At 37.0% G+C, this 15,211-nt stretch overlaps 1 protein-coding gene across 2 annotated transcripts; it reads left to right on the forward strand.

The window, feature by feature from the left end:
* The first annotated feature begins 529 nt into the window (after positions 1-529).
* On the forward strand, positions 530-14,925 carry LOC121774117 (microtubule-associated protein futsch-like). 2 transcript variants are annotated; one of them, XM_042171038.1, is made up of 21 exons: positions 530-689; positions 1,354-2,064; positions 2,451-2,579; positions 2,678-3,934; positions 4,232-4,360; positions 4,493-4,834; positions 5,194-5,385; positions 5,522-5,947; positions 6,080-6,418; positions 6,653-6,991; positions 7,268-7,528; positions 7,689-8,093; positions 8,246-8,554; positions 8,848-9,168; positions 9,291-9,686; positions 10,726-10,833; positions 10,927-11,763; positions 11,849-11,905; positions 12,358-12,561; positions 12,697-12,792; positions 12,881-14,925. In XM_042171038.1, the coding sequence occupies exons 1-21, from the start codon at positions 648-650 to the stop codon at positions 14,681-14,683; spliced, it is 8,703 nt and encodes a 2,900-aa protein (XP_042026972.1). In that variant the 5' UTR covers positions 530-647; the 3' UTR covers positions 14,684-14,925. The 2 variants fall into 2 exon arrangements, with proteins under 2 accessions (XP_042026972.1, XP_042026971.1); XM_042171037.1 differs by having other exon boundaries at positions 531-689; positions 7,268-7,546.
* Positions 14,926-15,211: the final 286 nt, after the last annotated feature.

Here is a 15,211-nt window from a genome sequence, read left to right on the forward strand (position 1 = left end):
TCTTCTACTTTCCTCCTACTTTAATCTCTCTCCACTTAACTTTAAAACATTCATTTCTTAATACCGAAAAGAAATGCCCAACTCATGTGGGACGGATAAGGTATTCGTTTATAAAGCCCTCTATCAAGACTTAAACGGACTAATACCCGACTAACCCTTGATGGCCTTTGCCATGAATAGCAAAACTGAAGGAATATTGGGCAGCTTTTTCCGGAAATAATGTCCAAAAGATTGAATAAAATATTGTCCCACAACAAAAGCCTACAGACTAAGTATATACTATCAGAACATGGCCTTTTGCTATTGTTTCCAGCATCAGCAATAAGTGAGCATGGAAAATAATTGACCCTATTTTAGAATGAGTGATTTTTTTCCATCAAAGCAAGTTGGGCATGTGAGTGATCACACTCACTTGGACCATTGTCGATCTCCAGCCAACTAAAAAATAATAGCAAAAGTGAAGTGGCATTTTTGTCACTTTTTGCCAACTTTAACAAAATGATACAGTCAGCAGCATTATTGCATTCATCTACCAAACATGATCATTTCTTTTAAAACACCTCTATTTATACCTTTATATGGGAAAATAACTAGCACGTAAAAACTAGATGTGTTAAGCTCCATAATCCACAGATTCGCAGTCGGAGATGGCAACTGATGCAGATATTCCATTACCTGTAAATGAAGCAGTAAGTTGTTTCATGATCTAAAGATGTTTTTCGAAATATTACCTATATGAAATTCAAGTTCTTGGTCATATTTCTGTGCATCTTCTTATATATCAATCTTAGCAAAACATCGGTTTATTTCTTTAAATATCTACAAGAAACATACTACTATAAAACATACGCTTTTCATTTCTTGGATGATAATATGAATCTCTGGTAATAAGAAGACATTATCTTAGAGATCACATGCCATTTATACTGACAAACAGCTAATCCCAAATACTCCATATACAAGTGAAAAATTATTTCAAAAAGTTTTAAGCAAGATCTCTAGCAGGAAACCTTGTGTTAAACTAGTTGGGTTCACTTTGTTTTAAGGACATAAAATTACTATATATCACAGTTTGCCTCTCTGAAACTCTGCAGATCGAACATGCTAGATCAATAAGGTCTATAACACTGATGTTAAGAAAATAAATATATACATGTAATAAATTGAAACATAGAAATAACTTAGAGAAAAAAGCCAGATATTACTATAGACATGCATCTACATCAAATTTGCAGAATTTTACAGTGATAGTGGATATTATGTTGCTACTTTTAAGACAAAACTCTCTATTTTAGCATATACTATCTTTTATTCTTTTTATCAACAAATAAATATTGTTATCGAACATGGCAGAGAGAGGAGCAAGTTGGACTTCCTATAGTTGAGGGTGAGCATTTTTTAAAATCACCCTCGACTGACGAGGTTGCAAATAACATTGCACCCAATGTCAGTAAGCTCGTTGAAAAGACGTTCGCGGAAAAAAGCCAGCAGAATGCTGAAGAATCCATCAGCAAGGATGGAGACGGAAACAGAGGTGTGGTACCAGAAAAATGCAGCACGGATCCATCAGTTGTGACCTCAGATATGAAAGTGGGAGATACAGATGATGATCCTTGTACAGAAGGTGCAATAGCGGTGACTCAGCTATCTAAAGAGACGAGCAGCGATCATCATGGCGCGTATGATTCCCTTACGAAGGAGATATTAGTGGAATCTAGTCTCCCTAGCAAAGAAGCCGAGTCTCATACACCTTGCATCTCAGAAGGAGATCATAACGTCCCAAAGCTTGTAGAGAATTCTGAGGAGAGCTCACCAGTCCGAGTTGAAGAGTCACAGGTTGTACGTGATGAGCATTTTAAAGAGGAGAGTGAGAGGCTGCCATTGACAGAAGTATCGACTGGGGAGACCAATGAAAACATCGTCCTAGAAGCCACAGATAATGTGAAAGACAAGGATAAAGACCTCAAAGAGGAGCAAAGCAGAAATGATACTCTGCATGGAGACACAAACAAGGCAGAGGATGCAACAATCAATGCAAATGATGGACAAAAGGAGAGTGTTGAGGTATGGATAACACTCCTACTAAGAAATGAAATTTGCTTTTTCCCTGGTCAGACAATTGAAGAAAAGAAAAGATAATAATAAGTTAATATCAACAACAATAAGCCTCCCCATTATGAGGCCCCATGAGGCGGTAAGTGGACCATTTCTATATGGTACCAAAGCAGCTAATGATCCATAACTAATCGTTAGTTCATTCATTTTAATACCTAAAGTTGGCTCCTTGACATGAGCACTAAACTATAATGAAAAAAATTAAGTAGACTCCTGAATATGGAAAAAAAATGTTTAGACTGATTCTCCTCCAATCTAGCTCTTGATTTGATTCACTTTCAACAACAACAATAATAACAATAAAGCCGGCATATTAACCTTTCATCTTGTTGCAGGGTTTTCCAGCAATTGTTTCCAGCTCTCACAAAGAGGGAAGCATAAATGCAGATCTACAAGAAGCCATGGGTGACCATAAGGATGGAAAAATAAGTGACGAGGTTGACAATCACAAGGAAATTCTTGAGGTACAAGATGAGACTCTACGAGCTGAAATATATGGCTTAACTATAAAATTAATTAATCTTTAAACTCATGGGGCTAATAGTTTTTGTTCTTTCTTCAGAATCTCTCAAGTGGTGAAGGCCATTGTAAATTGACAAACATTTCACCTGATATCAGTAAGGATAGTGAAAAGACAGATCAAACATTGAGAGATGGCTCTGATACTTTTGTTGATCGACCAGTAGAATTGGCCATAACTGAAGAGACACATGTGAAAGTAATCCAAAGGAATGCTGAAGAATATAACAGCACTGACAAAGATGGTGGTAGAGATGTGATACCAGAGGTGTGCAGTATCGATTCATCTGTTGCGACCTCAGAAACAAAAGTGGGAGATACACTTGTTTATCCTGATATGGACGACACTGAGGTGGCGACTAAGCTGCCTAAATACACAAGCAGTGATAATCATGGCATAAATGATTCCTCCACCACAGATGTAGCACTTACAGAGGAGATATTACAGGAAGCTGACCTAGTGAGCAGAGAAACTGAGTCTCGTACGCCTTGCATCTCCGAAGGGGAGGAGCCAAATTTCCAAGTGAAGACAATAGATAACAAATCTGTGGATGAGAAACCAACAGAAGAGGACATTCCATGTATTATCAGAAATGAAGTCTCTAAGGAAGGGAATTCTGACCACAATAAGAGTACCTCAGAACAGGATGAATTAGAAAATGAAAGAAGTGTTGAAAATAGTACATCTGGAGAAACCATCATCGCACTTGAGAATTCAAATGCCAACGAGCTACAGAGCAAGAGGGACTTAAACTCGTCACTCTCTAAGGAAGAAGAAATGGATCTACAGAAAAGTGTCGAGCCTGTGACAACGCCAGAAGACTATGGAGTTCCCTCAGAGAAGACTTTGAGTGAGAGCCATGGAGATGTGGAATGCAAGTCTAAAACCATGGAAGATGCTGCTACAGATCATAGAAACCCAAAGCTTGTAGAGAAGTCTGAGGAGAGCTCAGTTGTCCAAGTCACAAACTCACAAATAGATCATAATGAGGATTTGGGAGAGGACACAGAGGGTCTGTCATTAAAAGAAGTGTCAACAGGGTGCACCAATGATAACGCCTCAGCAGCCACGGGTGAAATCAAAGGACAGAGTGAAGACGACAAAGAAGCTGAACTACCTGAAAACGAGCAAAATACAAAATGTACTTTGGAGAAAGAAGACATGCAGATAGAAAATCTTGCAGAACTGCATGTAGCCCTTGAAAATAATGAAGTTTCTAATATAACCCAAGGACACAACGCTGAAGTTCTTCCAGAAGAAGCAACAAGTGATGTAGCTGAGGGACAGGACAGTCATGAGGTATGGATAACAAACTCTCCTGCTATGAACAGCTTTGGTTGCTATTCCCTAGTCACAAACTTAAAAGAATAGTAGATTTATTCTAACAAGAAAAGGAATAAAATGGACAGTAGCAATAATAAAACTTTACATTGCACTCAGTAAGTTGACTTTCATCTTTCTTTAGAGTTTTCCACCAATTTTTTCTGGTTCCCTTTCACTTAGTCACAGAGACACTTGAAGATTAACAGCTTTCTTTCTAGAAATATTAGTACTTTATATATTGCAGTTACTCAATTGATTTTTCACTTGTTCCAGAATTTTCCACCAATTGTTTCTGGTTCTCCCGAAGAGGGTAGCGTGAATACAGTTCTCCAAGAAGTCACGAGCGATGATACGGTTGACAAAATTATTCATGAGTCTGACAAACACAAGGAAGCTAGTGAGGTAAAGATGATATTCATAATACAAAATGGCCCTTCAGTTACTTAGAGATATAGTATATGGCTGCAGTTTGAAAATATTAAAATTATTTATCATTAAACTCATGGAGTTGATAATTTCTAATTATTTCTGCAGAATCTGTTAACAACTGTTTCAACTGAGGATACTGAAGGAATCACATTGGTTAAAATGGAAGGTTCAGAAAATAAAAAGAAAGATGATTCAGAAGAAGAAGAAAGTGAAGAGCCGCCTTTGCCTCTACTTTTGGCACAGGAAACCAGTTATGCATCAGTGCAAGAGGCTCGATTTGAGGATGGAGAACCAAATAAAGCTGAGTTTTATAATGATGAGAGGGATACAGAAAATACAGAAGATGTGCATGTCAAACCTGAAGATACCAAAGCACCTGATTTGGTGGACAAAAGATCAGAGGGTGGAACAGTTGATGCAGCAGCAGAGAGGGAAGAAACTGTAGAGGTACTAGTCAAATATACTACTCCCTCCGTTCCTTGTTAATAGAGGCACTTCTTTTCAGCACGGAGATTAGAATAGTGTGTTAAGTGTATGGTGAATAAAGTAAGAGAGAGGGAGGGTTACTTTTTGCCAAAAATAGAAATGACTCAATCATCTTGGAACTTCCCAAAATAGAAAAATGACTCAATTAACATGAAACGGATGGAGTACTATTTAACTAACGAGCTTTATCATAAGTATACAGGAAGTACTAAAAAGAATAATAATAATAATAATAATAATAATAATAATAATAATAATAATTAATAAAGGTGACAAAAGTCTTTCATTGAATATTACTGACTTTATTCTTCTTGTTGCAGAATGTTCCAACAATTGTTCATTTGGATGAAGAAAATGAGCAAGTATCCTCAATAAAAGAACCAAGTGGAGCAGAATTGTTTGAAAAGGACAAAAACTATGAGAGTGTTTTGTTGATGGAAGAAGTGCAAACAATAATAAGCGACAAAATAACCGATACAGGTGAAGCTGACAAGAATGATCTTGCACTTGAGGTACGACTAAGCATCACAACTAGAATGTGGATTTTCTTACAATGATACATATATGGAAGAAGAAGAAAACAACTGAACATAAATAATTTCCATATAGCTTATAGCTTATCAGTTTTTATTTACTATTTGGCTGCAGAATGTTGCAATTGAAGAGAGTTTAGTAACCCAAGTGGATTGCTCAGCAAGGGAACACGAGGAACGTGTGGAAGAGGAAAATCAAAGTTCATCTTTGATAGAAGCACTAGTAGAGGAAACCAATGCTAGGGAGTCAAAAAATACTGATGAACCCAAAAATAGCGGCAAAGAGTCAATGACACCTGAAATGGAAAATGAGGAGCATACAGAAAATATGTATGGGAAGGAAGAAACAGATGTGGAGACACCTATTGACTTCTTGCAAGTCAAGCCTGAGGATATTAAACAACATGATCCAAGTCCAGACAAAAACAAATCCATCGAGGAAGAAATCACAAATGCAGATCCACTGGGAATTTCAACTGACAAGGCAGAGAGAGAATCTGTTGATGTGGCTCACGCACATGAGGAAAATGTTGAGACAAAGGTGAATAATGTTCTTACCTTATTATCATTATGGTAAACAATAAATGGCTAGATTTAATCCCAAATGAAAAGGGTATGAGCATCCTTGTCAGTCTTTTGGTGAATAGAATTTTATGATTTTTTTTTACATCAGGATGTTGCAAAAGCTATTCCTGATAGTGACAAGAAAGATAGCATACCAATAGAAGAATTTGGCTCACAAAATCCAATGAACGAAGCTTCATCAGGGAATGCAAATGGTGAGAAGTCAACAAAAGTTACTGAAGAAAGTTTGATCATGAAAGAAGAACCCCTCGAGTCATTGCAAGTAGCAGATAAGGATATTGAAACACCTCCTGTATGTCGAGACAGGGATACAAGTTCTCTACATGAGGAAAGCCCCACTACAAATCCTGAAACAATCATGGATGATAACAAAGAGAAGATGCTTTATAATGCAACGGGGGAGGAAGATGAAACTTCAAAGGATAAGGTGAGAATCAAACTTGTTAAACTTCTTGATCGGTAAATACCTAATTTATTCACTGCACGATCACTAAATTCCCCTGGTGCAAACAAAAATACGGATTACAATATTTGAGTTTGTTATTATGAAATAGAAGTAAACAGTAAATGGCTAAATTTGACCCTAAAAGAAAATGGTTAACAGTATCCTTTTTCCTGGGTTTTGGCGAATAGATCTTTATGATTTTTATTTATGCCGCAGGGTATTGTAGAAGATATTTCGGATTGTGGCAAGGATGATAACATGCCATCTGAAGAACTTGTCTCACAAAATCCACTTAACGGAGCTTCGGCTGGGAATGCCAACATCGAGGAGTCTACAGAAATAGGTAAAGGTGGCTTGATCAATGAAGAAGTATCTTTCGAGTCATTGCAAAAGGCAGAACAGGAGATTGAAACAGACCATTTAAGCCGACAGAGAGAAATAAGTTCTCCAGATGAGCAAAGCCACATTGTCAATCTTGAAGGAAACGGGGATGATAGCAAAGAGGAGATAGCTGCTAGTGAAACTTCTTTGGAGGGTGAAACTCTCAAGGATAAGGTGAGAATCAAACTTACTATAATCTGGATCGTGACATGCCTAGTTAGTATATTGCACGAATTACTAAGTTTTCCTGATGCTAGCATAACTATACATTAATATTTGGGTTGGTTGTTAGAAGATTGGCATAAACCTTCACTGTAGTTATAACTTCTTGTTTGATCATCATTTTAGCATTGAAACTATAGTAACATACTCTTATTTCAGTCATCCCCAAGACACAAGTTGTTATCAGTATGATGCCATATAGATTTAACAAATGGTCTGGACTTGCAGAAAAGTATTGCAAATACTACACCATATGAGGACAAAGAAGATAGCATGCAAGTCCAAGAAGATTGCTCACAGTGGGAACAAAATGAGAGTGAAAATATACCTTCTTCAGAAGCTCCAGCACTGTCCTCCATTGAAAGTAGTCCAGTCAAAGAAGAAGAAAAAGTGGAAATCCCCACTAAGGAGCAAATCCTAACTGCTGATCCACAAGAGACAATTGATGAAACACAGGAAAAAACTATTGACGCTGCTGACAAAAACAATGTAAATTCTGAAGTAGAGGTAGAAAGTGCACTATCAATTGTTGTTTACTAGTTCCAAGACAACAGGGATAATTACTAGCTCGGTTCTTAGTGAAAAGAGAACTCGATAATATATTTTCTTCTTTTAGCTCAATCATGTTCTTAAGTAATTATCATCACAGGATGTTGCGATAAGCGCTCAAAATGGAGACAGTGACGATAACTCACCAGTAGAAGTGGATGGTTTACAAGAACCTCCTTCTGAAGAAGTTCCTGCAGAAAAGATCAATGATGATGAACCAACTACTAGCCATGAGACCAAATTTGCATATGAAAACAATGTAAAGGCCAACTTGAATGAAGATGAGGAAAAAACAGAATGTGCTCTGGTAAAGGAAGATGTGAATATTGAGTCATCACAGGTAGCAGATGATGATATTAAAGGTACTTCGTCAGGTCATGACAGAGAAGCAAACCCCTTAGACAAGCAAGCGCCAACTACAGGTTCTCAAGAAACCATGGATGACGAAAAATATGCAAAACCACTTGATTCAACTGATTTGAAGCAAGAAATTCTTGAGGATGGGGTGAGAATCATAGTAGTAAGCTGACTTTGTTATCACAAGATCAGTGGACAAATTTTTGAAAAATGAATTTCTGTGTTATGCTGGATAAAAATTGACACGAATGTGTATCTGCAGGATGAACAGATTTAACAAATGTTTTATACTTGATGCAGAATTGTGCAACCACTCCAGATGAGGACACTAAAGAAGATTCAAAAAATCAAGCAGATGACTTCATACTGGAAAGCGAAGAACAATCGGTAAAGGATAGTGAAAGCACATCAGTATCAGATACTCCAAAAGATGACATTACAGAAAGCATGTTGGTTAAGGAAGTAGCAAAGGTTGAGGATCCTATTGACTCCTCTGAAGTGGCAACTGAGGACACCAAGGCATTTGCTCCACGTCAAGATGCAGAAAGTTCCATTGTGGAGCAAATTTTAGATCCAACAACCATTGAAAACGAAACTCCTAAGGACGAGGTCAGTATATATACACACACCTCAATATACACATATACAGTACACACACAGAGTCAGATACCTAGTTAATGAGTGAATATTGGCCAATAACAAATTGTCATATTGTTAATATTATCTGAACTTAAGTAATCAATTCTGAAAAACTAGTTTTCACAATGTTGATACTACTATTTTACGATAAGGAGCTTCATCATAAGTATACACGAAATACTAAAAAGGAATAATACTAGTAATAAATAAAGGTGACAAAAGCTTTTCATTGAATGGTAGTGACGTTATTCTTCTTGTTGCAGAATGTACCAACAATTTTTCCAGATGAGAATTTGGAAGAGCATTTGGATGAAGAAAATGAGCACGTATCCTCGATAAAAGAAACAAGTGGAGCAGAATTATCTGAAAAGAACGAAAATTCTGAGAGTGCTTTGTTGATGGAAGAAGTGCAGAGAGAAATACCGGCTGAAAATATAAAAACATCTGATTTCGATCAACATACAAAGGAAAAGGGTATCCTTGAGGAGAAAATCCCAACTGAAACACAAAGAATACCAAGTGATGAAGAAGAGGAAACAAGAATTGATGCAGCTACTACCAACGAGAAAACTCAAGAATTACAGGTGAGAATCATATTATGAATTGAATCATGTTGAGCAGTGAAACTTAAAAATAGGAAGCAAAGTATTATTGTTTCCCTTTGAGCATGTACATCACTTTATTTAATTGCTCTTCCATACTACAGAATGATTTGAATGAGAATAGTAACAATGACTTGTTACTCAAAGTGGCTGCCTCAGAATTGACACATGATATAAATTTAGAAGAGGAACCAGAAAGACCACCACTAACAGAGATTTCAAAAATGGAGGCCTTTGAAAACGAGTCAATTCTGCTTGAGCCAAAAATTAGCGATGAACCAAGCACAGTTGAATTTCCCAAAGATGAGAAAAGTACAGACTACACTGCACCAAAGAAAGAGAATTTGCAGCCAGAGGATCATAAAACATCTACTTCAAGTGGTGACACAGAAACATCTTGTTCACTTGAGGAGCCAAGCTTAGAAGATAACTCCCAAACAATTATAAGAAACAAAATAACCGATGCAGGTGAAGCTGACAAGAATGATCTTGCACTTGAGGTACGACTAAGAACCACAAGTAAAATGTGGATTTTCTTACAATGATACATGTACACAGATACACACACCTCAGTATATATACACATATACAGTGCACACACAGTCACATACACAGTTTATGAGTGCATATTGCCCAATTACAAATTGTTATATTGATACTACTATTTGAAATTAAGTAATCTGCTATTAAAAAAAATTAGTTTTCACAATGTTGATACATAAATCATTATTCTTGGACTAACAAAGTTGAGTTACACTGTGAGTGGTGAGTACAAAAGTTCACTACATTTTAAAATCCTAGGCCTTAATAAAATCACTTAGTAAGAGTATATTCTGATATGATGTCTTCTGATATTACAACTTGTTATTATAGAAGAGGCTTACGCTAATGATCACCGTCCTATAACATAAGAGTTTATCATAATGTCAGGCTTAGAGATCAGATAGACTTTAAAATTTGTTAAGTGCAACAAAAATTATTGTAGAGATTTGACTCAGAAAATCAGAGTTATAAAAAAAATCCCCAAAATATGGATAGCTTTTAAAAATCCATAATCAAATAATCGTCTATCAAAATTTTTGTTTAGAAGATCAGATATAGTTGGACATGTATGACTATTCCTTTACTTATTTTCGTCATTACCTGTCCCCTTCCCCTAAGTAGTTATCTCATGTTTGTGCCTACTCAATATATGAATACATTTCACAGTTCATACATAAAAGACAGGTTCAGATTTTCTAAGACTAGTTTTAAGAAGCTTTGAAGCTTGGAATAATACAAAATTCAAAATACTGTTAAGCTTGAATACAAAGAGGTCAAGCAAGATAATGGATATGAGCTAAGGAATCAAGTCCCAAGGTGATGAAGAATTATATAATACCCATTCAGTTAAAAGAAAAAAATTAAGACAAGCCAACAGCTAAAGAACGGGGGAAATTTTTAGCATTAGGTTGTGTAGATTGTTATAAAGCTTAATAGCACTTGAAAGAAAGGGAGACAACTTGACATCTGTGGTTCACCATTTATGGGGATCTACAGGTGCCCAAAGAGGCGGATAGTGCTGATGTTAAAGAAGAAACAAAGGAGGAAGAAGGTTACATCAAGGCTGTTGAAATAACTAATGCTGTAACAGTAGCATCTAATCAGGCAAGTAATCAAGACCCCAATATACTTTTTATATGTTTCTGGTTATAGTTTGCTTCTTTCTTGAATTCTATCTGAAAACTGTCTTTGGAACAGATGACAAGCAACGAGCATGTATCCGATAGTACCAGCTTGGAATCTGTGGTCTTGGAGAAGATTAATGATCCAATTGTAGGGGAAGCAAACAGTTTTAATGACAAAACGGACTTGGAGAAAATACCAATAAGTGAAACTTTGGCAGAAACAGCTTCAACAGAATGTACAGAAACAAAGGACCAACTTCCAAATGTAGAAAAGGAAGCAGAAGTATCTAAAAGAGAGGCAGAAAATGACCAGAAACATATAAAAGAAACACTGCCTAATGATGCTGTTTCTTTGGACGTCCTAGAATCAAAGGAGGTGACTGGCGAAGAAGAAGTATCTTCAAATAGATGTAAGGAAATTTCAAGCAGCCCAATCTCTGTGGCATCAGAGGATGTGTCAACATCCAATGTGGCATTAGAGGAAGATTCGACATCCAACTCTGTTACAGACCTTGAAACCAAAAATGAAGAAGTTCCAGCAATCAAAGAGAAAACTCCCTCATCTGTAGAAGGACAAGATTCTGAGAGTACAATTGTTGAGAAAACCTCCAACTATGCTGGTAGCTTTACTGAGAAAAGGTCAGACTCAACTGAAGTTGCATTTACGCCTGGAGAAAACAAAGGTGGATATGAGTCCGATAAAAGGAGCCTTGAATCTATTGCCCAAGGTCAAATTTTCAACATAATGTCAGAAACAGAAGAGACAAAAGCAGAGGAAGAAGATCTTAACACAGAATCAGGAATACAATCTGACAAAGCTGTAATAGAGGACATAGTACAAGAAGAAACTATGTACGAGAAAGAAATCGTGAAGGATGACATTTCAAGCGAGAAGGACCAATTATCAAGAGTAAACTCTTCTTATCTACTGCATCTTTTTTGGTCTTTCTGTTAGATGAACATCAAGCGCTCTAACTAAATGATATATTATGCAGATCAAGGAAGAACATGAAGATGTAAAAGATTATCATCAAGGTTTTTGTGAGTTAGAGGTAATCACAGATAGTCACAGAGAAGAAGAGATTAAGCAAGATCAACACATAAACAAGAAAGAAACATACTCCCTCCGTCCCATAAAAATAAGGACACTTTCCTTTTTCGTCCGTCCCATAAAACTATCCCATTTCCATTTATAGAAACTTCTCCCAAACTCATTACCCATATACATCAATTTATTTACAACTTATACCACTAGGGCCCACCATTAAACACTAATAATAATACGGGTCCCACTATCCACTAATATTATTCTAACTACCAATTTCCTCATCTTTCTTACTTTACCAATTATGCATTAATTCTTGTGTCGTCCCAAATGTCATTTTTTTGGGACAGAGGGAGTATGAGTTAACAAAGATTGGAAATGATACAGAAACGATGAGAAAATATATACTCTGTTTTCATGATAAAGGTTATGATGTTGAAATCCCATTCATTTGAGCAGGTACCAGAAGTCTCTGAAGAAGCTGATGACAAGGCTCCAGAAGACCAACAAGAAAAGACATTTACAGATAAAGCAATTGATAGAATTCTCCACCAGGAAGAGCAAGCAACGAGAATTGAGGAGCCCACAACTAATATAGACGATGAAAATGTCCGTGAGTTAGACATAGGCGTGAACACAGACACTCAAGATTCAAATAAAGAGGTATGTTCATCAAAATTCACTTTCTACACTATGATGACCACTCTGAAGCATGGCACTCGTAATACATAGGAAATTGCAGGTTCACCAAATATACTTTCAGTATTATTTCAATAACCTATAATATTTGATGTCTAGACTGTCCAAATAGCAATAATCCCTGGGAAAGAAAGTGAGGAACAGAACAAGGAAGATGAAATATACAGCTCAGATAAACTGCAGGAAGAAGATGAGGTAAAGGGAATAGCATACACCCATATTCATCATTAATGAAGTGTTGTACTATAGACCACCATTTTTTAAGTAGACATCTACTCTACAGGAAACTTTGATACTTTCAGAAGGGGAAAGTAAGGAGGAAGCAAAAGAAACTTATAAAGAAGCCTATCTTGAGGCTGAGAAGTTTGATTCATCACCTCAAATCAAAGATGTATTGAAATGTGCAGTTAGAGATGTTGGGCCAGACACCCAGAAAGACAATGAAAAATCCACAACAGGAATTTTTTCTGAAGAGGATTATCCTAAAAACATCACAAAATGCGAAGTATCCTCTGCTAGTGAAGATGTTGCACTAACAGAACAACCCTCAGAGGATGCATCCATCACTGCTGAACTGCAAGAAGCAAAAAAGATAGGAGAATGTACAGAAGGAACCCCACTGCGAACCGAAGACCAACTGGTCAAAGACATTGCACTAGCAGAACAACCCTCAGAGGATGCATGCATCACTGCTGAAGTGCAAGAAGCAAAAGCTGGGATTGATTTGGGAGCTGCTGTTCCAGTCCCAGGAGCAAATGGATCAGAAAGTCAAGAGGTGGAAAATTTGAATGAAAAATGCACAGAGATGGCCGACACCTCCACACCAGTTGAAACTTTGGCGAATTCCACATCAAAAAACATAGGAGAAAGTACGGAAGGAAACCTTCTGGAGGCTGAAGACCAACAAACCAAACTTTATGACTTGCCAGAAGAATCAAATATGAGCGTTACGGAAGTGAAAACGGCAGAAAAAGATGATGCAGTGAATATTCAAAGTGCCAGGAGTATAAGCGAGGATGTCCAGGACCAGGAATTATTTAAGGAATCCTATGGTGTATCAAGCAATCATAATCCAGTGCAAGGAAACCCAGAAGAAAGAACAGAGACTAGTGAAGGACAGAAAACAAACCCAATTCAAGCTGCACGGGTCTTAGAGACTCTAAAGAAAGAAAAAGAAGAACAGAAACTGGGAGGGGATAATGTGGACGTCCATGAAGAAGAGAAAAATACATACAGTATCCCCAGTCAGTTGGAAAGTCTCAATGGTGCAGATACAGAAAAGGTCCAGGAATCAAGCATTCATCAAAGATTGGTTGAGGATACAGCTCAACATGAGAAAAAAGAGGGAATTCAGCAAATTGACTCCCCTCTCTTCTTACCACATGCCCAATGTTCAGACATCACCACTTCAGAAAATGAGCCAGCACAAGATGGAGGATTGGGTAGCACTGGTGTAACAGAATTGGATGCATCTCCTCTTTCCTTGAAAGATAAGCATGTTGACCTGGAATCAGGTGATACCAGCAGGAATTTGATTCCTGAGAATCTAGATGGTGACAAGAATGTATCTACAGAACATTTCCAAGGTGAACATGAAGTGGTGAAACCTTCTAAAGTTGAGCAAGAAGAAGATGAATGCGGAAATAAGGAAAGAAAGGACCATCAAATGGAAAGGAAGACTGAATCAGAAGAGACTGACAAGGCTTCCTTGTCAGATCAGCTTCATGTATCTACAAGAGGAACCTCTGAGATGGCAGATCATTCTCCCACAGAAAAAGAGCCAACCAGGCACACTGAAGACATGCCTGCTCAAAACATTGATGAGGCTCAGCACGAAAACATGAAAACAGATGAGGAGAAAGATGGTGAAGAGGAATCACATGAACAGAAAAAATCAGACTTAGGTTCTGAAGCACCCGTCATGGTTGATATTGGAGACGCAGACATAAAAGTAGCTCATAAGAAATCTCACAACATACTTTCAGGTGTTGGATCAAAAGTGAAGCATTCAATTGCCAAGGTGAAGAAAGCCATTACTGGAAAATCGCCATCTCCAAAAAAGGCGACAATTCCAGAAAGTAAATAAACTCATTTCGCTTTAAATATAGTTTGAAGTTTTCTGATTTAAACCAGCTCTAAGTTTTTTATAATTTTTTCACCTTTTTGGCTTGCTGTCAAATGTTTGCAACAAAATTTACATTTATTTTTCTATTTTTTCGGCTTGGCTGTGTATATGGCTTGCATATCTACACACGTTCTATAAGTTTGAAGATTGTTGCGGAACTTCATATGAAGTTTGTAATGCTAATAAAGTTTTTTCTTGTATCATAGGATTCTCTCTTGCTTCATAGCCATGACAAGTACTGGAAAATGAACAAATCTGACTCTATTGTATGTAAACTGTAAAACGCAGAAACTCTGAAAAGAGGTAAAATAGATGTTTCACATAAGTATATTTATATCTAAGATGCAGTAAAACAAAGTACTATTAGTAATGAATATCAATGCGCTGAAGAACAGATAGAAGCATTTGCCATCTAGAATAATAATTAAGCTGTGCATTAATATTCTTCCTTATATATCTGTCCAGTGGCATCTCATCGAGCAAGATAAG

This window comes from Salvia splendens, chromosome 17 (genome assembly GCF_004379255.2).
Source record: "Salvia splendens isolate huo1 chromosome 17, SspV2, whole genome shotgun sequence".
Taxonomy (NCBI): Eukaryota; Viridiplantae; Streptophyta; class Magnoliopsida; order Lamiales; family Lamiaceae; genus Salvia; species Salvia splendens.